At 35.3% G+C, this 25815-nt stretch overlaps 2 protein-coding genes across 2 annotated transcripts in view; one reads left to right on the forward strand and one right to left on the reverse strand.

Moving 5' to 3' along the window:
* The window catches only part of LOC126973775 (uncharacterized), a 115712-nt gene that overhangs the window by 20889 nt on the left and 69008 nt on the right, over positions 1-25815 (reverse strand). The gene's annotated exons all lie outside the window — the stretch shown is intronic.
* LOC126973785 (phospholipase A1) lies at positions 77-25813 on the forward strand. Its single transcript, XM_050821107.1, has 8 exons — positions 77-280; positions 4475-4580; positions 7821-7969; positions 11704-11770; positions 12891-13078; positions 15041-15259; positions 23076-23229; positions 25666-25813. The coding sequence occupies exons 1-8, from the start codon at positions 232-234 to the stop codon at positions 25727-25729; spliced, it is 996 nt and encodes a 331-aa protein (XP_050677064.1). The 5' UTR covers positions 77-231; the 3' UTR covers positions 25730-25813.

Consider the following 25815-nt stretch of genomic DNA (forward strand, 5'->3'; position numbering starts at 1 on the left):
ATTACAGAGCAAAAGTATTGCACAAAATTATCAGAGGGAAAACAGTCTATCGATAGAATTACTAGTGCACTGTACTATTCAAATAATTGTGATTATTTAAATTATGATCTCTATAGAGTTGTTGCGTTTATGTCAATTGTTTTACGTCGCATGAAGTGTTTATATGTGATAAAATGTTATTGAGTGGTTTTTTCTCTTGGCGAATGGATGTTTGTGTGATAAAAATTGAAGATGTTGCTATATGACAACTCGGCTTGTAAGCTTATGTCTATTTTCATTGGTAAGTTCTTGAGTTAAATCAATGAATAGAATTTCTTTATATTTCAGGGGTTCATGTAAATCGTATTTAATTTCAATTTGTTTTTCGGGGAATAATTTGCTTGTTAACGACTTTTAAGGATATCAGAAAAAAAAATTGCCCATGTTTTGCAGATTTACATATTAATATCTACGTTTCATCATTTTCATAGTCAGTAAGGATGTAAACTATACGTCCTTAGTACGAATAGGTCAACATACGGCCGTACCCAATATACTATCTACAAATAGAGATAGATTACTACCTTCTACTGTAAGTAATTAGCTGTCAATAATCTGAAGCTGTCCCAATATACCAGATAAGTCATTCTTATCGCCAGTTTACTGTTGCAATTCCCATTCAAACTTTTACCCCTGGTAAGCTATACGTCGTGCCATTGACAGACACCGTGTACGGATAAGATGAGTTACCGTCGATAAGATTATTGGGACAGAAAAGTCAACGATAGCACTACGATTTTTTATCTCAAGTAGGCCACAGCCCTGTCTATCCATGACGTGACCTATAGCTTCATCAAACATTTTCTGTAAGGGATTACAAATGGCCGGCTTTGTAGTAGCAAGGTCATCGGAAGGTCGCGTGTCGTCTGAAACGGAAACAGGTAATCATGGTTGTGAATTCATACATTTACCAAAGGTAAGGTTTTTCTAGGTAACAAAGTTTTCGGTCATACTATGCAATGGATTAAGTGCTATCATATGATAAACATTTCTTCTTCTTTGCTCAGGATGCCGGCTAGATTATGGGTACCACAACGGCGCCTATTTCTGCCGTGAAGCAGTAACGTGTAAACATTACTGTGTTTCGGTCTGTAAGGTGCCGTAGCTAGTGAAATTACTGGGCAAATGAGACTTAACAACTTATGTCTCAAGTTGACGAGCGCAATTGTGGTGCCGCTCAGAATTTTTGTGTTTTTCAGGAATCCTGAGCGGCACTGCATTGTAATGGATAGGGCGTATTAATTACCATCAGCTAAAGGTCCTGCTCGTCTCGTCCCTTATTTTCATAAAAAAAACACTTTTATACTTTTGTACTATACTTATATTTTGATTGTTTTAAAAATTAATAAAAAACTGATAAACGCGAGAATTTGCTCTGTCACTATGGGTTATTTTGTGGTACATAATAGTTAATTAAAACAAAAGTGGTGATACGAATATATACGCCCTGCTCATTACAATTCAGTGCCACTGAGGATTATTGATTGAACCGAAAAATCTGTGTTGCATAAAATGTCTCATTTGCCCAGTAATTTCACTAGCTACGGTGCCCTTCAGACCAAATCACAATAACGCTTACACATAATCTAGCCGCCGTCATGTACAAAGGAGCCTCCCACTGATATATGCCCTAAGTCGCTTTTTACGACACCCTTGGGCCTAGGACTCCCCTATTCTTCTTTGCCCCGGAAATACATGGCAAAGCTCTGAACAACATGTGATTGCTTCGTAATCGAAATTTAAGCAAACCATATCGAGTGTTATATTTTTATTTAGCAAGTACTACTCTCTTTGAAATTAAAATATTTTTACTCAAAATAGGGTTTTAAACTAACAGAATAGTTATATAACGTCAAAAACTATCATCCACTGGAAAATTTCTCTCTTTCTCAGCGGTTTTCTTCGTTTGTTTTAGTCATAATATTGATCGCTCTATTCCCAATCTGTGGTATCATAAAGAAAGTCATTTATGTTATAGTAAACTTTACCACACAAACGTTTTGTAACATTTCCTGGGAATTTGTTGTAAGCGCATATAAATCAACAAGACTAATTAACTCAACTTAGCAAGTTGTAGGCTTACGTTCGTTCCTGTTGTTAACATTGTGATTATCACTGTTTCCAGCAAATTCGCTACTGGGCCTATGAACATACATCACATTATCAAAATTATATTATAGAAATGCAACAGTTAAATTGTTTATTTATATAAATTCTTTAGGACCTAGGTACCCTATTATATTTTTTATGATTATATTCTATGCATTTTATGACGTATTCCGATAGTGACGGTATGCGAATTTCTATCGGTAATGTTGAGTAAGTACATTAATCTATTTTTAGCACGCTTTTACTGGCTTGGTGTGTATGTATGTAAAGGAATCCTTGAACATGATGTTCATCTACTTCAAAACGTCTGATTGAAGTTAAACTTTGCATACTTATCAAGGAGCTCTAACAATTATTAGAGTGGTATGTAACGAAATCTATGAATGCGGTTTTCAACCCCTGCCAAACGTCGGATTAATTTGAAACCGACGACAATTTGACCAGTAACAGATCAATAATTAATATTTCATATCCCAAAATGAACAGGCTAGTGAAAACTTCTAATGGGATATTAAATTGCTTCGTAACGTAACGCGTTACAGCGCCAGTCTGTCTGGCTTCCCTTTCTCTCACGTAGCGGTAGGCAGGCTCCTTCTCTCTCACTCTAACCAATTGTTACTTTTATAGGATTAAATATTGATACTTATAATGTACTTATACAAATTTCTAATGTACATAATATTTAAGAATTGTAACTAAGAATAAAATATCTCTACTTAATATTACAAATGTAAATTTGTTTGTTACGCTTTTACGCCGGAGCCACAGAACCGACTTTGATGAAATTTGATACAGCGATAGACTAGAGCTTGGGAAGGGCATAGGCTACATTTCGTGATTTGTGAAAAATTTAAATTCACGTCGATGAGCTATAACTATACCAATAGTAGTTTTAGTTCGCAATACCAAGCTTCCTCAAAATATGATTCATATAATATGTTAGGAACGGGAACCGGAACTGGAATAGGACATGAGATAATCTTCAATTCCAAACTTGTATATTATTTTTTAAAACCTCCGCGGACGAAGTCGCGGGCATCAGCTAGTATTTTATAATCAATAAAAGAATTTATTAATACATAACCTTTCCTTACACATATTATTAATTTACATAAAAAATAAGTGATAACCTAAGCTATACTCAAGTCAAATTCAATATTAAATAGTTCAACTTAGATTAGTGACAGAAGTGATAATCTATATGTATAAAAATGAATTGCTGTTCGTTAGTCTCGCTAAAACTCGAGAACTGCTCGACCGATTTGGCTAATTTTGGTCTTGAATTATTTGTAGAAGTCCAGAGAAGGTTTAAATGGTGAATAAATAGGAAAATGCTGCTAAATTATATAAAAACAACAAATTTTGCTTTTCCTTTGATGTGTCCATACATAATTTCTGTGAGAGAATTTATTGACGCACGGTTTGACAGTTCTGCTGTGAAACAATTTCATTACGACAGCAGGGTGCATATTTTACGAAGTAATTTTTGATGCTATGATATATTATTGTCAAATTCATATAAAAACATTATTTTATTTATTATGTATATACAGAACAACGTCTGTCGGGTCAGCTAGTTTATATCTAAATTGTCACTTGTCTCGGGCGTACCGAGATGCACACGTGTTTTTATATAATATTCTGATACCCGGTAGTGTCTTTGTGAGATAAGAATGGCACGTGCTAAGACATGCCCACACCAACAAGTCGATTATTCGTTGCTACAAAATTACCGTAGTTTTAAAACTATAAAAGAAAAATTAAAAAAAAAAAACAACCGACTTCAAAAACAAAACAATAAATTTAATATGCACAAAAAAGTATAAAAATAATTGCGTATTTTTATACAATTTAATTAATTAATGTATTTCTAGTAACGATTAATATTATTCTTGAAATCGTTGTCCACTCGCAGCGGCCCGGCTCTCGATTCTGGACACCTCACTTCGCGCGTGCGACTCAAGCACATCCCACCTATGTATGTAGTTACAAACCTACATTGGCGCGATATTGAATTATTCGTAAATTTGTCGCGCACATACTTAAAGCAAATTAAATACCCTTATGGTTTTCTCATTGCCACTGTCAGATCTGCACCAAATTGCAATGGGACCACACGGGAAGCGCCAGCTTTCATGTGCTTTTCTCCTCCTTTTTTGAAGTCGTTTAAAAATAGAAAATAGCTAAAAAAAATCGCTTTAAAAGAAAACGCGCGGGCATTATAAAATAAAATCTCTATCAGCGGACAAATACATTTTCTTTATATTTATTACCGAAATAGTGATAGTTTTGATATGTTTATTTAATTCCGTTTTCTGTATTTCAGGAGCAGTTCAGGTCTGTTTTATGAAAGCTCCTGTCGGAGATTGTGATAATTGCTGCCAAAGAGATGACAATGAAGACATTAAATATAAACTGTACACGAGGAATAGGTAATTAAAAGTTTATTTCATAATTTCAGAAACTAGCCGTTTCCGCCCGCTTTGCTGGGCGAATTTTAAAAGGAAATAAATTTAATTTTATTCATTTTATTAAAAATACAATAAAAAAATAATAGCCATAAACCATCTAGGATAAATTTCACATCCAATGGTGGAATTTCATGTCGATACGATCTTATGTCTCAAGGTGACGTTTTTTGGCTCACCCAGAATTTTTTGGGTCTTTCAACCCTGGTCGGCACTGCATTGTAATGGGCAGGGCGTATCAATTACCATCAGCTGAACGTCCAGCTCATCTCGTCCCTTATTTTCATAACAAAAACATCTGATACGTTATCCTTCTCTTGTGTCGATAATTTTCTCTGGAATCTGGATGTACTCAGCTCTGCGAATCACAAAATCATGAAAATTTAATTAGCTTGGTTTATGTTTAGAAATAAGAAACATTAGAGAAAAACAAAATTACCAATGCTATTAATTAGTGGGTTCTTTTAATGGAGGAAACTTCTGGAGGAAATATTATATTGACAGCGACAGGAATTAACAAATAAATACAGAAAAGAAAATAAAATATACTAGGTACCATATTAGTTACTTATTTGTAACATAATGTAACATCTGTTAGAAAGTAGGTTGGTACAAAGTGAGTAAGTTTAATTTTACAAGTATTCTAAATCCTTTAGAAGTTATTTGAATAATTCCATGTTACGCGCATTTTTTAAGAATGATGGACTTTGTCAGACCATTACTAGTACAGATTATTATTAACGTATTTGCACATAAACATAACGTCAGATTTTATACATACTGTATAACTGTAGATGCAGAAGCAAGAAGAAGTGCAAAGCTGATGAATTCTCCTTCCCTACTCATTCCCTTTCTCGTCACATATACGCGTATACCACGTTGGCCGACAGAAAGTCGTGGTACCAATCTCACACAAAATGCGTTGGGACGGTGTCCCGGCCTTTTTTCGCCATCGCATGCGCTCATTGGTCATATCAAATTACGCGAGCTTCTCCGATTTCCTGTAATACATTCACGTTCCTTTTCACGAAATCAGTCCAACAAAAAATATCCAACAAGGAAAAGATGATACACATCAAAAACCCGACAAGCAATCACGATTATTTTCCCATGAAACGAATAATTAGTATTAATAATAATTTAATTGTTATTATTTTAATATTATACGTTTTATTCTTGGTTTTATGCGAAAATAATCGCAAGGATTTGTCGTCTGTTACAACAATTATTCTCAACCACTAGTCATTATATTCCAGCGCTTGCAACTCACAAATCGCCTCTCACCTCATTAATTTTATTTTACATTTCGAGTTACGTGATACCACTGAGTAGGGTTGAATACTTACGTAATAATACAATATTATGTAAGTATCAATCGCTACTCTGTGATAATACTAATAACCAAAGAGGATGTAAAAACTACGTAATAAGAGGCGGTACTGCCTAAGTAACCATTAAAATTTAGTTGAATATGAAATGTGCAGTCATTTGACATAAGATTGAAATATTAGTGATTGCAGTATGGCTATTGGCAACTATGTATAATCCGGCTAAGTTTGAAAGCGAACAGTTGCTTAAAACGTAGTGGATTTCGGCTATCTCCTTTTTTACAAGATTATATCCGTCATCTGTCAATCTATCAATGACTGCAAGTTTCATACAATCGAGTAAATCGCTTTTTCTTTCTTTTGCTTAGACAGTTTCGCTAGGCTGCTAATAACTCAAAACAAATTAATAAATACTATAAGAATAGTATACTTTATTCAGCTGCAAGAAGTGAGTGTGATTATTCATAATCGTTACAGCATAGTATTGTATTACCATATAGTATATATTTCCAGTATGGTAATTTATGGCCAACGTTAGCTATGATAATTCTACTCCTTTTAAGCTGACCTCATTTCGGCATTATTTTACTGTGCCACATTTGAATAATAGGTCGTCGTGAAAATTTGAGAGTTATAGGGTATTTTGTTTATTACTATATAAGTAATGTTAACTGCAGTAGATGAATCTCACCACCGGATATTACGTACAAAGAATCAGATATTAAAACGTATATTGTTGACGTTATTTTGCAGGAAGTTTTAGACTTAGGGATCTTCAGGCTTATGTCATAACTAGCAGGTGGCGCGAATTCATCGAAATTCAGCGAAGATAAAGGGTTTTTAAAAAAATAAGCAAGTTTGGAATTGATGATTATCTTATGTCCTATTCCAGTTCTGGTTCCCGTTTTCGCTCCCGTTCCCTTATATTAATTGTATTTCGAGGAAGATTGCTATGGCAAACTAAACCTGCTAATTGTATAGTTATAGCTCATCGAGGTAAATTGAAATATTCCATTCGAGTGTTCCGCATCATTTCATTACCGTTAGGTATATGTCGTGATATTTTCGTACCACTGCTTTGTTTTTGAAGTTTGTTACGTTTTGACTTTTATTGTTAATAGTTCTGTAGTTTCTGTTGTTATGTGTCGCTATAATAGTACTGCTAGAAAAATAAATACTTTTTTGTTTAAACCGGATTTTATCATTGCTTTTTCTTTATTATAATAATAATAATCAACATCACAACACAACACCTTTACATTAATCTATAATTCTAAAATAAATCGTAGTTTATTTATTAATAATAATACCCTAGTGATGCTTGTTTTGCACACCGTACCAAAGCGACGATGTGACGTCATCGACGTCAGATCTAGAGATAATGTAACCGGGTAGTATGTGGAGGAACGTTATGTTAAAGAGAGAAATTTATCGAAGTACTTACGAATATTCTTTAAGTTGCGCTAAAGTCACGGACGAGTAAAAAAAGAAGGACTCTATTGCCGTGATATTAGCAAGTGAAGTACCGTTATGCTAGTGTGTGTGCGGTTACGGGTGATACTAGCTACACAAAAATTTTTCTCCGTTAAATAATCATATGTGGCCACAAATACTTATATAGTATCGTTTTTACACTTTTTCATAGCGCACGACGGCATTTTAAAATATTTTATATAAACGCAAACTGATCTGTAAGAGACGATGACAATTCTCATATTGGCCGCCTATCGACCTGTAGTAGTGTAGGTATGTGCGTGGGGCTATATATTTACACGTTAATCGGCTTGTTTTGGTACTACACTGTTATGTAAGGTGACACGGAGTCCTTATTTTTTTACTAGTCAGTAGCTAAAGTATGTATTCTTTTAATTTTCAGGCCATACCTGTCTAGACACGAGATCATTAGGGTGAACGACTTTGCATCGCTAAACAGAACACAGTTCAGCTTCTCGCAGCCGACTGTCATCTATTTATTCGGGTTTTCAGAATCAGCAACTGGCGCTAGTACTGTTGCATTAAAAAATGGTTTGTTATTTTTATTTTTATTAGATTTTTGCATATTTTCTTGAAAAACTTCTTTAGCGGCGTTGAGCACTTTTCTTGGGATGGGTATAAAATGTTAAACTCGCGTCAGGACACGTGGCCTGATCGAAAGATTTATACTTCTAATTAATTATAGTTCGGCTGTTTCAATTATTATTATATAATAATAAATATTCAATTATTATTATATAATAAATAATTAATATTCATTAGAATATACAGACATTGGACCAGTAGTTGAATCATAGTGATTGCGACGACGAAACACTGCGTGGTCGCGGGATCGAATCTCAACGTGAAGTATTTTTACAGTTTATTTTGGATGAAAGTTGATTTTTCTGAGAAATAAACTTTTTAATGTAAGATAATTGTATAAGTTCTGAAGTGTTAAATTTTTTATGTAATATAAATTGTAATTTTTGTTTACAATAGCGCAATAAATGAATATTGTAATAACCACAATAAATCCTAATACTTATATACTGATAATTAAAGCAATTCGTGCGAAATTATTTCCTAACCATTCCAAAATATTCAAAAATGAACAACGTTAATGTTCAAGTTTTCGCCTCTGCCGGCACTACCATAGTGCAACCCGTATTTTTTATTTCAATAAAAGCTGCGGCGCCCTTCCACACACAGTATCACACTTTTCAAATAATTTTTTTTTCTTAACTATAGAAGGTAGAGATTTAAGATTAAAAACGTTTTGTTGCAATTTTTATAGGCTTTAATTCTTAGAAACTAAAATTATACATTAGTAACATTTTTAACTTAAAAAAGATAAAACAATGAAAATAGACATTTTTAGTTTAGTGTAAAAAAAATTCAACTAAAATGTATCACATGTTATTTAATTTTTAATAACTGGTATTGCCTCCTCGAGCTCTGATTACAGCTTCGAGCCGGTTTGGCATACTGAACACTAGGTTTCGGAGCCGATGTTGGGGAATATTCTCCCATTCTTCTACCAGGGCCTGCTTTAGTGCCCTGAGGGTAGTAGGTGGTGGTCTGCGATTTCTGACTAGCCTCCCAAGCTCATCCCAGGCGTGTTCAATGGGGTTGAGATCAGGACTTCTTGATGGCCAAGCCATCACGCTGATACCGACCTCCTGAATATACTCTTGTACGATATGAGCCGTATGTGGCCGGGCATTATCATGCATCAGCATCTATCCATCACCCATATTTGCTAAATACGGCCCTGCATACTCATTGAGAATCTCTTGAGCATATCTTTGCCCAGTGAGGGTGCCATTTTCTATGGCTATTAGCTCTGTGCGACCTTCTGAAGATATGCCAGCCCATACATGCACACTGCCTCCACCGTATTGGACTCTTTCTGAGATGCAGGCTTGAAAGTATCGCTCACCAGATTGCCTGTAAACACTTCGCCTTCCATCAGAAGTGCAAAGGGAGAATCGAGACTCATCTGCAAACAAAATTCTTGACCATTCTTCTTCATCCCACTGCATGTGTTGACGGGCGTATCGCAGTCTCGCTACTCGATGCTGTCTCTCGAGTTTTGGGCCACTCGCTGGTCTTCGGGGTATCAAATTTGCTTCAGCTAGTCTTCTTCTCACTGTACTGTCACTAATATACTCCCTCCGGGTCTGAAGTAGCTGTTGCTGGACTTCAACTGCATTTTGGTGGCGATTTCTTAACACAGTGGAAATAATATAACGATCTTCTCGGGAACTGGTACACCTGGGTCTGCCATTATAAGGTCTCCTCAGATGGTGTCCAGTCTCTTCGTACCTTCGCTTTACCTTCTGGACCGTTCGTACCGTCACACTCACCATTCTTGCGACGCATACTGATGCCTAGTTCCAGAAAAGCCATGATCCTAGCACATTCTTCAACTGAAAGAGGCATGTTATGTGCTTTTTAGCATATATTTTTAAAACAAGACCCATCGATCTTGAAAAAAATTTAAAACAGAAAGAAAAATGTGAATGGTAAAATTGTAATTCGGAAACGTCCACTTTGAAAAAGGAATGGTTTTGTTTTTGAAGTTTTTTTTCAGCCAATTCTTAAAAGAAGGTTACTGACTATAAAGTTTTTATGTACAAAATTAAATTCTCTTTGGAGTCCTTTTTATTTCGAAAGTATATCTTGTGAACTTAAAACGTTATCCCAATTTTAAAAGTGTGATACTTACTTTTGAAGGCCAGTGTATATTTACACATTACTGCTTCACGACTGAAATACGCGCCATTGTAGTACCCATAACCTAGCCAGCATGCTGTGCAAAGCAGCCTCCCACAGGTATATACACTCCAAAATGGTTCTGGCATAAAGGTATTTATTTTCTCAAAATTGATTCCTTTAGAATTCTTTTTGATGTCATTTCTTATACTGCTAGATACTACTACCGCTTCGGAAACAAATGGCGCTCTGAGACAGAAGCTGCGCAAGAAACTCTCCCAGCATTCTTTTTTTTGCGCTCTTTTCAATAAAAATATACAATATTGTACAGTCATTTCTATCGCTATAATCACAATCTAGAGGTCGCAACATTCGTGTACTCTGGTCATTTATTAGAGCATAGTCGATCCTTCTACGTTACTCGCATAGCCTTGTGTTATAAATAGACACGTGTAAAAAGATTATATTCTTTTTTGAACAGTTTGGTTGTGTAGGTCAATTCCTACACGGTTACTACCTTACAAGTACAGAGTTAAAGTATCATTGACCAGAAAGAAATGGTTCAGTTGAGACAGAGATACGTTTTTTGTTATATCGATTAATTTGAAATATCTTTATCAAATTACATACATTTTACAGATGTGCATTTCCAGTAAGTTAATTCTAGAAATTACAAATACTAATAATATCGAAGTTTTTAATAGGTACTTAGCTATAATACAATAACTGTTTGCTGGATAGTTCAAAACTGATAACTTAAATATTAATTTAAATTAATAATATAAATCAAGTAGGTAACTTAATTCATACCGTTTGTTATTTTAAAGTGATACCACTCGCTACTGGGATTAAATATATAAATTTAATTTCTACCAAAATTTATGGACTGCGCGGGAATCGAACCCGCGCCTTTTGGTTTCCGACCAAGCTCTCTTACCAACTAAGCCAACAATCCGAGTGACGTATCAACCATAAATCTTGGTATTATCTTGTTCAACTCTCAGGTTGTGTTAGTAACTTAATGTATATAAGCTTCAGTACAAACCTACGTAGCATGACATTTTAGAAATTTTAAAATCTATTTATTTCTATAAATTTAGAGATTTAATGAAGAAAAGCGTGTGTGTACTTATGTATGTACGCAAGAAGTTATACTTCTTTGGCCTAACAAAGCAAAAATCCTTAAAATTATGTATTCCTCGTGCTATTCTACGTTTGTAGAAAGAACAATATTGTAAAAATCTTGCAACGATTCCGAAGAATTCCGATTTCCTAAAAATCTTAAAATTTCACTCTCATCATTTTTTCATAACGCGCTTAAAGAAGTATAGTTTTAAAAGAACTCTCTCTATAAGACCGCCGGTTATACAACCTCCCTAACACACTTCCCTTATTATGTAAAACAAGTGCTTTAAAAATGCATGAGAAAAAAATTACGAAATTAAACCGTTTTATACATTTTAGTAGATAGGCTTACAAAATAATATAAAGTTATTTGGTTAAGCTGGTACTTAAGCTGACTAGTTGGTAACGGAACGCAAAATTGAATAATTTTCCTCTCCCGGCAGCGTTCCTGAGCAACGGCGATTATAATTTCATAAGCGTAGATTGGTCGCGTCTCATCGTGTTCCCTTGGTAAGACATTATAATATTATTTATGTAATATACAGTCATAATATAAAAAAGGAAAGTATATTTATGATGAAGGAAATACGCACTTTCTTACGTCAAAAGGGAAAGTTAAAACTTTTATTAAGGCTGGGGACGGAGCCAATGGCATTAAAGAATCGAGCGGAGCTGTTACCTCTCTGGCACAAGATGGCCATAGTTTAAAAAGGCTATGGCCTGAAATAAATTATATATGATATAGATTGTGAATATAGATGAGGAATAAGAAAGGTCCTAGGATCAAACACTGAGGCATGCCCATCCCCATTACAGCTCCTGATGAATGTTCATTATTAATTACTACTCTTTGGGTTCTATTAGCTAAGTATGAAGTAATATAATCAAGTGATTTGCTTCTTATTCCATAATAATTGAGCTTATGGATAAGGTAAAAAGGTCTTCGCAATCAAATGCTTTCGAAAAGTGGACTTGAGGAATCGAGCGGAGCTAGGTTACCTCTGTAGCACAAGATCACCATAGTTTTAATTCAGAATTAGAAGCATTTATAATTTACCGCATGCATAATACAATTTTCTAAACAAAAATAACATTAGCATGTCATGTTAAATAGTTATTGGTAAACAGTTAATAATTTTTCATACAATTTTTATCTAGATTGAATAATTAACATGAATTCCAACTGTGAGAATTATGGGGTTCTTGGGTGATTTTTTTCACAATGTCTATTAAAAATTTAAATGTAAAGAAACAATGAATGTTCTTCTCATAATCTGTAGACATATAATTATTTTTGAGGGAGGGGTTTCTTGCAGCCGTTGTTCTCAGGTCTGAGAGGGCTAGATATTATTCGAATGGCTGTTAGTTTTAAAATCCTATTTTGAATAAAATGGATGAACCTGAATTGTATGTATCAAGATGAAGAGCAGAATTGCGGTGCTGCTGAGAATATAAGGTTTCCAAAAATCAGTGGTACAGCATTGGAATAGGCAGGGCATTTTTCTTAGCATCAAGAAAACGTCAAGCTAATCTCGTCATTTTTTATATTAAAAAGTTAGATTTAGGCGAATCCCTTCCCAAATCAAAATATCATTTTGTTTTATAATATTAACCATTCTAAGTTTAAAAGGTATATTTCGGCGCTGAGAAACACACGTTACATGGGGAAACGTCTGGCAGACTTTATTCAGTTTCTGGATACAGCAGGCGTACCAGCAGGAAGCGTGTATGTTATCGGGTTCTCTCTGGGCGCTGAGGCTGCTGGTTTTGCGGGGAAAGAGCTACAAAGAAGAGGGCTTAAGCTGGGTAGGATAACAGGTATAAATTTGATTGATAATAATGAGTTTAGTGAATCCAATATACAGAATTTATTTTAATCCAAAAAACTTGCTCAGATCAGCTGAGTCAGATTTTGGTCCCAGAAACATTAAGCTACACACATGATATTATGTCGTCAACGTGTACAATATCATTGGTATTTTTTATTCGATGCCCACACAAACCCTTTCATAGAAACTCTTTATCAGTACTTACATCCCTAATTCCCCCATTGAATGTTAACAGTATCTACATCCCTCATCCCCATTACAATGCAGTGACGCTCCGGATTTTTGAAAAACAAAAAAATTCTGAGCGACACTACAATTTCGCTCGTCACCATAAGATGTTAAGTATCGTTTGCCCAGTAATTTCACTAGCTACGGCGTCCTCCAGGCCGAAACATAGTAATATTTACACATTACTGCTTCACGGCAGAATAAGCCGCCGTTATGGTACCCATTTCCTATTCTTATTATTTCTATATGAGAACATACGTACCTAATCCCACATGGAAAATGTTTCCATGTAAGAGGAGGATAAATGAACATACATAAGGGTCGCCTGGTAGTATGTGATTACCGCAGCCATTACACTTGTAGACCAAGAGCGTTACTGACCTAGCAAACGTGCAATAAACGTAATTCCATGACCTCGAAATGTGTGCCTACAGCCGTTCCCAATATACTATCTACAGATAGAGATAAATAACTACCTTCTACTGCCAGTAAGTACTGTGAATAATCTGAAACTGTCCCAATATACCCGAAAAGTCATTCTTATCGCCTTATATTGGGACGCGTGAATTGCAATTTCCATACAAACTTCTATCGCTCGTAAGCTCAACGTCGTCCCATTGACAGACAGCGTGTACTGTTAAGGTGAGTTACCGTCGATAAGTTTATTGGGACAGAAAAGTCAACGAAAGTTGCGATTTTTATCTCAAGTAGGCCACAACTGGAGATAGACTGAATATTGGGAACGGCCGCAAATCAACACTTGGCACTCGAATTAACTCTATAAATTTGTGCGACCATTCTACTTTAACTAAACTGACCTGTATAAAACCACTGGACAGTCTGTTCCATATGTTTTTTTTTGTGCCTATTTGAAGCGCCACTCGCGAGCGTCTAGAGAACTAATTTTGACGTATAATACAAATGGCTGCGAAGGAACGTACAATACTCTGAAGTATTTTTACATTTTGAATTAATTTCGATCGTTTTTCGTGTTATTTATACTACAAGAATTAAGGTTATAAAGTACACATTTTTTTGGAAATAGTTTCCCACCATCTATGTTGTCCACTTAGGTTGTTATCACTAGGTTTAGCGCAGACTCTCGCTACATGGCCAACAGCGCCAAAATCAAACAGGCACAAAAGCACTTTGACAGCCGCCAGTCCATTGGTATATAGTAGAGGTCAGTGCTACATTCACTTCTCAATAAATGTCACAACATATCAAGTCAAACACATCACTCTTTAAATACCCTTCAACATCTACTTTTCAAAAATTTTTCCAAAATATCGTCCAAAATGTTCATCCGTCAACAGATGTGAGCAATGCTTTTAATTATTTGTACTGTAATGTATGCAATTCAATAAAAGCCTACATTTTGATTTGATAAATTTATTGTGATTGCTTCGCACAGCCACATTGTGGATTCGATTTTACTAATTATGTAACAACAGTTTTATTTACAATTATAATTTACCTACTGGCTACAATTTTCTCTAACCGATACGACTTTGGATTGGCAACGTACCTATCTCTTGACACCTGGTATTATAAGTACATATATACATAAGCCTCTTGCCCCTCTTTTAAAAAAATGAGTAAATGTTTTGGAAATAGAGGCAAAAGAGTAGATATAGGGGTTACCTGTTGCCAAGCAATCATATTCGCCCAGTCTTTAAAATAATGGTACGCGTTATAATATATCTGTAATATATATTTCTAGGATTAGATCCCGCCTATCCTGGCTACAGCGTTGCTGACAGTTCAGGACATCTAGCAAAAGGCGACGCCATATTTGTTGACGTCATACATACGAACCCAGGGGTTTTTGGTTTCCCGAAACCAATAGGTGACGTGGACTTCTACCCTAACCCCGGTGCATGGATACAACCTGGGTGCTGGTTTGATCAGCTCATTAAGAATCGGCAGTTGAGTTTTATTTGTACGTATAAAAAGTTATCTAGACTAAGCTTATTAGGCCAGAAGATGAAACTTTTGGATTGTGCCGATTGTTAAAAGGCCTATTTTGCCTGAAATGAAGACTGTCTTACTTTAAACATTCAAAACATCAAGCTCTACTCAGGTAAAGCGCAGAAGCTTTTTAGAGTCCCCAAAGACTTCTTTTCTTTCTCAGTGAATTGGCAAGTATTACAGCTCAGAATTAAATTTTGCATCTCAGAATTGCGTAAGTGATAGTTGCTGCTGATGCTCTTCAGAAGTGCTCAAGTAATTATATCCATCAATTCAGTTTTAATTTAGAAGAATTCGCCCTAAATTGCAACTATGGTGCCGAATTTGGAAAGCATGTAAAAAATTAAAAACAGGGACATTTGTGACAGTAAAAATAATATTATCCAGGGTATGTTCCGATATGCACTGCAACCACTGTACAGTGTGACGTCAATTTAGTATACAGTGAAGCCGTTCCTTCATAGTTAGTTTTACTGGTTACTATTTAAAACGGAACGCAATCCCGTATACTGTCGCCGCATTTTTTGACGCAGTATTCAAATGAGTGTATTAAAGTTTTCTAGTTCATTAAAAAAAAACTGTTGTTGGAGTACTGTCATATTAAAAATATTTTAATTAATATTAATTGTAAAAAATAATTTCCTGTGTAACTTTCAGCTCGTATATAACATTTTTAATACAGTCTAATTAGGTTAATTTTTGCAATTCTTCAATTTATTTATTTATTAATCCAAACTAATTACAGAACTTTATAACTTTGGTATTAAACTGTAGGTATTGTTTATAAAACGTTAGGCACTCGAGTGGTTTTCACTGATCACGTGATCAAAATTTAAAGTACTGCGAGTACCTTACCTCGAAAACGCCAGTGCTCACAGTAAAATATGACGATGATTAATGACGTCATATAATTCCTTAGGGTACTGCGGCAGTATACTGGCAGTATATAACGGATCGAATTTTTCCACAGTGATAGCACTGTGCAGTGCTCGCAGTACATATCGGAACATACGTGAACAATGACGTGATGACGTAGAGTGATGATGATATTAGTGCATTAGGGGATAAAACCGATGACGTTAGTGCAACTGTCTCGATGTCAATGTCATAAACGTCAAGTTGCCATGAGTTTTTTTTCTGGTACTGGGCAATGCACTGAGTATACGTCGATGAGCTATAACTATACCAATACTAGGTTTAGTTTTCCATAGCAATCTTCCTCGAAATAAGATTCAAATAATATGTTGGGAATGGGAGGTAAACGGGAACCGGAACTGGAATAGGACTTGAGATAATCTTCAATTCCAAACCCTTTATTTATGCGAATGAAAATGCGGGCATCAGCTAGTTTGATAATATTTAAAACAAAACAAGATGATTTCTTCGAATACAACATGCGATACGAACGGCCTTACAAATAAACTTAGTATAAAGTTATACTTGAGGATAAACAAAGAATATGCAGAATGTTTACAATATTGTTGACAACACTGTCAATACAATCATACTTCTAAGGTTTTCCGATTATCAAACAGCCTTGCAAATAAACGCGGAAATCGTTCTACGTCCGAATAAACCAATCGTAAGCAAAATGTCTATTTGTAATAATTGTGCATATTCTTGGTTTATGCTAAGGTATAACTTTATGCCAATTTTATTTGTAAGGCTGAAATTCATTAACCAACTCATAACGGCATTAGTATCAAAACATAACATCAAGCTACTGCAAAATAAAACGCTCAATCTTATAAAGGGTAAACATATCCAGGAAAATAAATTCCATTAAGCTGAACGAGGAAGCCACAATCCAATATATGCCGGGAATTATTGGCCGGGAATAGCATACGTACTGGACTTTGTAGCAAATAAGTTCAAATGGAATTATGATATCACTAAAGCTGCGGTGGAAACCACGTTATAATTAAAAAGAAGTTCAACAGCTAGTATTATCTAATGTTTACATGAAGCTAATGATCGAGAAATACGAGTATGGCAAACAAACAGTATGGCCCTTGGTTCGATAATTATTGTTAGCTTTAAAGAATTCCACTGTATTTTTTTATGAAAATAAGGGACGAGACGAGCCGGAAGTTCAGCGGATGGTAATTGATGTAAGTAATTATTGATTAAGGTAATTAGTGAATTGCTCAAATTAGAGGTTAGTTTTAAAGTCTTTTTTTCAACGTTTTCACATCTGTCTAATGGCCGTTCCCAATATTCAGTCTATCTCTTACTTGAGATAAAAATTGTAAGTGTCGTTGACTTTTCTGTACCAATAAACTAACCGACGGTAAATCACCTTATCCGTACGCGCTGTCTGTCAATGGGATGACGTTAGAAGTTTGTATGGAAATTGCAATTCACGCGTCCCAATATAAGGCGATAAGAATCACTTATCGTGTATATTGGAACAGCTACACATATTGACAGCTTATCACTGACAGTAGAAAGTAGTAATTTATCTCTATCTGTAGATGGTATAATGGAAACGGCCGTAAATGATCTAATGGTACGCTCAGCTTTAGGTCATTTTGTGATGTGATAGATGATGTAGTCTTACAACAGCCCGTTCCGTTTTCCATCAAAAAAATCAAAGTTATCAAAGTATTCTTATTCCTTGCACCCCAGCCTAAACAACGAAGGTAACTTAAGAAAGATACAAAAAATAAGAAAAAGAATTTAAAAGTCAAAATGAGGTCACAAATCAAGAAACGTTAGCAGATCTGTAATAAAAACCCCGTGCTGAATAAAGAATAAATCTCGTAACGAAAATAGACCGAGAACAGTTAACGTATTTATCGTTGGCGGTATACCAAATTAAGTACAATAGCTGAGTTTGTTTTACGAGATCAAAAGGCGTAAAATGCGGCCTTCATTGTCACGGTACAACGAGGTTGCGAACATTTTGTCAAAAACGGCGGGAAAATCGATGTGCGACGTCACCGGGGATGCTGCAAAGAAGTGGGGATTTGTTAACCGCAGTGGGTTTGCGATTGATGCCGTTCTATTTTTTAAGTTAAGTAGATAATTCGCTTTTAACTCTATAGCTTCGTCTTTCTCGTGGGAGTTAACATAAATTAGAAAAAGAATAGAAAATGTGTTTTTAAATTAATAAGCAAGTTTGGAATTAATGATTATGTCATGTCCCATTACAGTTCTGTTTCCGTTTTCGCTCCCGTTCCTATATTATATGAATCTTATTTCGAGGAAGATTAAATCTACTATTGGTATATTTATAGCTCATCGACGATAATTTAACAAATCCCGATGGACCATGGATTTTTCCGAGATAAAATGTAGCCTATGACCTTTCCCAAGATCTAGTCTATCGCTGTACCAAATTTCATCAAAATCGATTCAGTAGCTTCGGTGTAAGTGTAACGAACAAACTTACATTCACATTTATAATATTAGTATGGATATGAAGAGTTTTTTAAGGAAGAGCATACCAACGAGCATACATACGGGTAATCTCATCAGTGAGAGATAAGGTAAAGCTGATATCTATATATATAATGTATAAATACGACTGGACAGGGTATTCCATATGTTTGACAACAAATTTTTGTGCCTATTTGAAGCGCCACTCGCGAGCGTCCATAGAACTAATTGTACAAAGGTAAAATTAGTTCTAACTTTTAAAGCAACGTATAATACTCTGAAGTATTTTTGCATTTTGAATTAATTTCCGTACTATTTATACTTCAAGAATCAACGTAATAAAGTACACAATTATTTTTTGTAAATAGTTTCCCACCATCTATGTTCTCCACTAGGTTGTCATCAATAGTTTTAGTACCGTAGACTCTCGCTACATGGCCAACAGCGCTAAAATGGACTGATGAATATCAAACCGGCACAAAAGCACTTTGACAGCTGACAGTCCAGTATATAGTAGAGGTCAGTGGTGTGATACATCGCAAACTTCACTTTTGCATTGGGCTGTCTTAGCTCAAGTTCAGCATAATTTCAGCTCTCAGATGACAATAGAAACTACTGACTTCTATTACGACTGGTCTGGTGGCTGTCAAAGTGCTTAATTGTGCCTGTTTAATATTCGCCATTTTGGCGCTGTTGGTCATAGCGAGAGTCTGCGGTACTAAAACTAATGACGACGACCTCAGTCAGCTAAACAAACATCGATAGATGGTGGGAAATATTTACAAACAAAAAATTGTGTTTACGTTGATTCCGGAAGTCCAAAAGCACGGAAAACGAAAATATTTTAGAGTACGTTGCTTCTGTCGCAGCCATTTCTATTTATACGTCAAAATTTGTTCTCTGGACGCCCGCGAGTGGCGCTTCAAATAGGCACAAAAAAAAATCTGTCAAACATATGGAACAGAGTGTCCAGTGGTATTTATACAAGTCAGTGATAGAAACGAAATCAAAGATTCTACTAAGCTTACACGCAGCTTAGTTCCACCTAAGTAAAGTCTGAGCAAAGTACGCTTTTAAAACCAAAATACAAATATTGCTTGTACACTTCTGATTGGCGACAGAGTTGACCAATACTTTGTATACAGGCTCAAATATTTTCATTATAAACACGACCATGTATTGTAGACCTTTAAAGGTTAATTTCAGTTCCGATTTGCGAACAATGATTCGATTTACCGCGAAGCCAATTTCGAAAGGTGAAGGACGAATGGTTAGCCTTGATTTTTTATTTGAACTATTTTTTATGGAAGCGTAGGTCAAACAAATGGCAACGTATCTCTTGACCTCTTCCCATCACATGAATCTCTTGCATTGCCCCTTTTTATACATAAAAAGGTGGTCAATGGGAAGTGATCACCGCCGTGCACACTCTCCTGCAACACCAGAGAGGAAACAGGAGTGTTGCCGGCCTATTAGGTGATGTATATACTTTTACAACAAGATCCCAGAAAATGTACAAAACAAAAGTATTACGATATTCAAAAGAATTGTTAAGAAACGTTTGTGTGCTAGTTACTATAACATAAATGACTTTCTTAATGATACCAAAGATTGGGAATGAAGCGACCGCCCTCAGGCTATTAAATAATAAGTTTAATTGTACAAAATGATAAAAAAAAGCCCGCTGTGTTTGTTCCGCCCATTCTTCTCAGGTGTGACGCATTCGTTTAGGAATGGGTAGTTTTTGACTTTTAATTTCCATACAAACTTTATATCGCTGGTAAGCTATACATCGTCCCATTGGCAGATAGCGTGCACGCAAAAGGTGTGTTACCGTCGATAAGTTTACTGGGACAGAAAAGTCAACTATAGTTACGATTTTTATCTCAAGTAAGAGATAGACTGAATATTCGGAACGGCCGTTAATAAGCAAACAAATAAGTGTCATATGTAACTTATGTGTATTAAGTTGAACGAGCCTTGGAGTTATGTCATGTGTTTGGATAAAGCAGGTTGCTGGCTCAGATCCAACTTGGCCTTTACTTATGACATATCAAACGAATTGGCTGATCTGCAGTACACAGTAGTGTTCCGTTTCCCTCGCTGATATTAATTTAGAACTTGAAATTCGAATTGAATAAAAGTAGAAAGATTTCTCCTTATCTTGTTCTTTTAGTCGTAGCAAAGCGGCTAGCAAATTTGGTAATTTTTTAGTAAAAAAACTTTTAATAGCAATAATTACAAAGAACAATATATAAAAAAGTGTGTGTGTACTTATGTCTGCATGCAAGAAGTTATACTTCCTTGGCCTAACAAAGGAAAAATCTTTAAAATGATTTATTCTTCGCGTGCTATTCTACGTTTGTAGAAAGAACAATATTGTAAAAATCTTGTAACGATGGTTTTATCTTATGAAAATAAGGGACGAGATGAGCAGGACGTTCAGCTGATGGTAATTGATACGCCCTGCCCATTACAATGCAGTGCCGCTCAGGATTCTTGAAAATCCCAAAAATTCTGAGGACGCCACAACTGCGCTCGTCACCTTGTGTTTTATTTCTTTCATGTTAAGTCTCATTTGCCCAGTAATTTCAGTAGCTACGGCGCCCTTCAGACCAAAACACAGTAATTCTTACACATTACTGCTTCACGGCAGAAATAGCCGCCGTTGTGGTACCCTTAATCTAACCGGTATCCTGTGCAAAGGAGCCTCCCACTGGTATTCCACTGACTTTGACAATTAATTAATAAATTACGGCTGAACCGGCTTGAACACTTTAAATATCCTAATAATGGACGAAGAAACCAAGAAAAAAATGAAGAATGTCGCAATCGTCAGAAAATTTTAAGAACCCACTTAACCCTGTTACTTTTGTGTTACTGTGATGCGCGCCCATCTTAAAATTACACTCTCATCATATTTTCATAACGCGCCTAAAGAAGTGTAACTTCCAAACGTTTTGTTTGGTTACAAATTAAATTTGCCAGTTCGGGTTCCGTATGACCGCTCTTTCAAACTGAGCCAACCGTTCGAGTAAGCATGGGGCGTTAATTTTGGTGTATCATGTTCAACTCTCAGGTTGTATAATTTGTATAATAAAATTAATCCCAGAAGTGAGGGTTATCACCACAGACCAAGTATAGTAACTAGACTAATTGATAGCTTCCATCTCACACACACGAGAAAAAGAAAAACTTATGCGAGTTTTATGTAAAGAAATGAGATAGAGTGGTTAGATTTTTTGTTTCGCCATGCGTGCCGGTTTTTTCAAGGTCAGCACACCCGGTGTGCTAAACAAACTTGACAGCGCTGCACAGATATTTTGTTTACTTTTATTTGCGTCTATAAAAAAAAGCTATTATTGTTGTGAAACGTGTTAAATATCTACTATTTATTTAACATCAGTGACAACTTTATTTAGAATCGAAGGAAATATGGTGCGATGTTGTGTTTTACGATGTAAAAATGATAGTAAAAGAACACTTGTGTTATATTATGTACCTATATGTATAGGATATTATCTGTCTCATGTTGGCCACGCCAAACCGATGTCTAATTACTTTACTTGGTCTATGGTTATCAACTTGGGTTATCACATTAAAAATAACAGATTGTTTACGTCTTGTACTGATTAAGTACAGCAGTTAAGTCAAATGTCAAACTGTTAAAGTTACTCCCCTAATAATTTAACTTTTAAATTGTAATAAATTTTGATGCAGTTACCTAATTACAAATTGATTTCAAAGTGTCGAGATTTCTATACGTAAAAAAAATACATTTGAATTTGTCCGTAAGTTATATAAACAATAACTTCAGAAACACTGAGTATAAATTCTACTACAGCATATTAAAAAAATTCCAAATAACGCATAGAATACTCAATCAATTCATATTTCATTAAATTAAGTGAATAAACAATACTTAATCTGCCATCTTCCAAGCCACAACCTGAGAGTTGAACAAAGCATACAAGATTTTATGACGATACGTCACCCGGACGGCTAGCTCAGTTGGGAGAGCACTCGCACGGAACGCGAGAGGGCGTGGGTTCGAGTCCCGCATCGTTCAAAAGATTTTGTTTTCAAATTTTATTTTTGCATTTATCCCAGAAGTAAGGGTTATCACTTTAAAAAACATAAGAAATGTTTAGATTTTAGTAAGAGCGACATCTCAAGTAAATTTCCTAATATGCAAATATTGAGGTTGAGCAGGTTAAAGTAAAGTAGATCCTGTAGATGGAGCCACAACCTGAGAGTTGAACAAAGCATACAAGTCTTATTTATTTTTAAAATAGTGTTCTTAAATTGATTCTTTTTAATATATTGAGAGCATTATTTAGTATTACAATAACTTGACTATTCGACTTTATAAATTATACGAAGTGAGAACTGCATTTTGCTTCCAGATGGCTGCAGCCATAACCGAGCGTGGCGGTTGTATGCTGAATCGTTACAGAACCCCTCAGGCTTCCCCGCGACGCTGTGCATGGACTGGAGGAACGTCTCTTCACAATGCGGCTTTACTATGGATGGATTTATGGGCTTTGGAGCTCAACCACCGTAAGTATTACTAAAACAAACTATTTAAGCACATACAGGTAAATTACTTTCGAGACGTGTTTGCATTTGTGTGTGTGTACGAGTACGGTCTGCACATAAGTAAATAAACCAATACTTTCATATTTAATGTAATTTATAATATATATATATATATATATATATATATATAATAATAATAGAATATTAATATTAAGTAAATATAATTTTGTAATTCTAAATTTCCAGACTTCATCTCCAGACTCAATTGTGTAACTATAATTTATTCTAGTATTTTATCTAAAATCTCATGACTTTACAATAATAACGCCGAACAATACTTACATGTTATAAGAAATAGCAATAATTTGGCATTTACCATTGACTTTTTACTGTCAATATCTTTTTTTCTTCAAAATGTAATGTAACATTTTTTTTCTGACTGTACAAGGAAATTTGAAATTGAAATTTGAAATTTCTGTAAATATACAAATGCAAAAACGTCTAGATAGTAATTTACCTGTGCTTATCTATACCAATATTATGAAGAGGTAGTTTGTCAGGCAAAGAGGATGTAAATACTACGTAATAAGAGGCGGGGCTGCCTCAGTAAAACCGTACTCATAAGTTGCTTAACAGCCGTTTTCAATAACCTATCTACCCTTAGTTTAACTTACAGATACATCGCTGTCACTGTTTAATGACAAGATCTTATCTATCCATAGTTATTTCCAATATACGGCCGTTTTCAAAACCTATCTATCCTTAGTTTAACTAACTAGACGTAGACAAATCTATCCTTTTACACTTACTTTTAATTTCTTCAAAACTTTCAATAACCTATTGATAGATAGCATTGGACTATAACTATATTGGACATAACAATGGATAGATAAGATCTTGTCATTAAACGGTGACAGCAATGTCGGATACATTAAGTAAAACTAAGGATAAATAGTTTATTGAAAACGGCCGTAAAACGTAGTGGATTTCAGCTATCTCCGTTTCAGATCAAGATTATAGCCGTCATCTGTCAATCTATCAATGACTGCACGTTTCATACAATCGAGTGAATCGCTTTTTTCACAAGCCGATAGGCGGCCATTATGAGAATTGTCATCGTCTGTGACAGATCAGTTTACTTCTCAATAAAATATTTTAAAAATGCCGTCGTTCGTTGTGGCAAAATGTAAAAACGATACTATATATCTTTTTGGCCATATATGATGAGGGAGAAAAAATTATGTAACTAGTATCCCCCGTGTGTACGGTTACACACTACCATAACGGTGCTTCACTTGCTAATATCACGGCGCGGAGTCCTTCTTTTTTTACTCGTCCGTGATACATATATATATATTAAACAAACAAAGCGAGCAGAAGAGAAGAAGATAGAAAAGGAAAGCGAATCTATTGTTACTGTAACCGATTATGATTCACAAGTCGTAAACGTCAAAGCCCCGCTTGGCATTTTGAATTGAATTTTGTTCTAAAAATATTTTGAAAGTGGTAGCGCCCATAGAGTATCGGCCGCATGCCGACCTATTTTCAGCGTTGAATTAAAATTATAAATAATGGTGATAGCGTTCCGTGAGCTAAGTATTTTATTGAAAATGTTCCCGTCTTAAAGCATCTGGTATCAAAACTCCTTAAATAATAATAGTTTTTGAGTTACAAATGAAAAACAAAATACTATCTTTCTTTCTTCGCAATTTTTTTCGATACATTTTTCCAGGTCAGCCTGGCGAAACTCTGTAAGAAAAAAGCTGCACGTTTCACTCGATTGTATGAAACGTTCAGCCATTGATTGACAGATGACGGGTATAATCTTGTAAAAAACGGAGATAGCCGAAATCCACTACGTTTCAAGCAACTGTTCGCTTTCATACTTAGCCGGATTATACATCGTCGCCAACTGTAATTACTACCATTTCAAACTTATGTCAAATGACTGCACGTTTCATACTAAACTAAATTTCAAGTTTTACTTAGGCAGTTCCGCCTCTTATTACAAAGTATTTACATACTCAATGCAGACGGTGTTCCGAATCAAATTAGCCATCGTTCATATCTTTGGGAGCTTTATCAGGAATTAACACATTTTTGTTGTTGACTAGACTATTTGTTGAATACGTGCTTTCATCATAATAGATATTATGTCCACGCAAACATTATGATAATATTTGCGGTCGTTTTACGAGAATGACTTTCATTCTCTTTACGCACGTCTTGTTCATAAATCTGAACGGGGGTGGGCAAAGAAAACGTTGTAATCTCTGAAGATACTTTCATTCATATGAGCAATGGTGTTTGATCAACAGAAATGAAAAAGTAGTGCCCATCAAATTTTACTTGCTGATTGTTTTATGTTTGAAGATTCAGGACCGAAAAACGGTTTCGAAAGACTATTTATTACAAAACCTCATAAGCGGAAATATATTTGGAACAATTATCTTGCAGGACTCAAGGAAAGCTGTATTTAACTACGAACGATAAACCGCCGTTTGCAAGAAATGGACCATAACATACGGTGTTTATCTAAAACATAGATAATACTGTCAGATGGGAATAGTCATTACCGTGCTGCTAAACAGTATAAATAAACAATTA

This window comes from Leptidea sinapis, chromosome 30 (assembly GCF_905404315.1).
Source record: "Leptidea sinapis chromosome 30, ilLepSina1.1, whole genome shotgun sequence".
Taxonomy (NCBI): Eukaryota; Metazoa; Arthropoda; class Insecta; order Lepidoptera; family Pieridae; genus Leptidea; species Leptidea sinapis.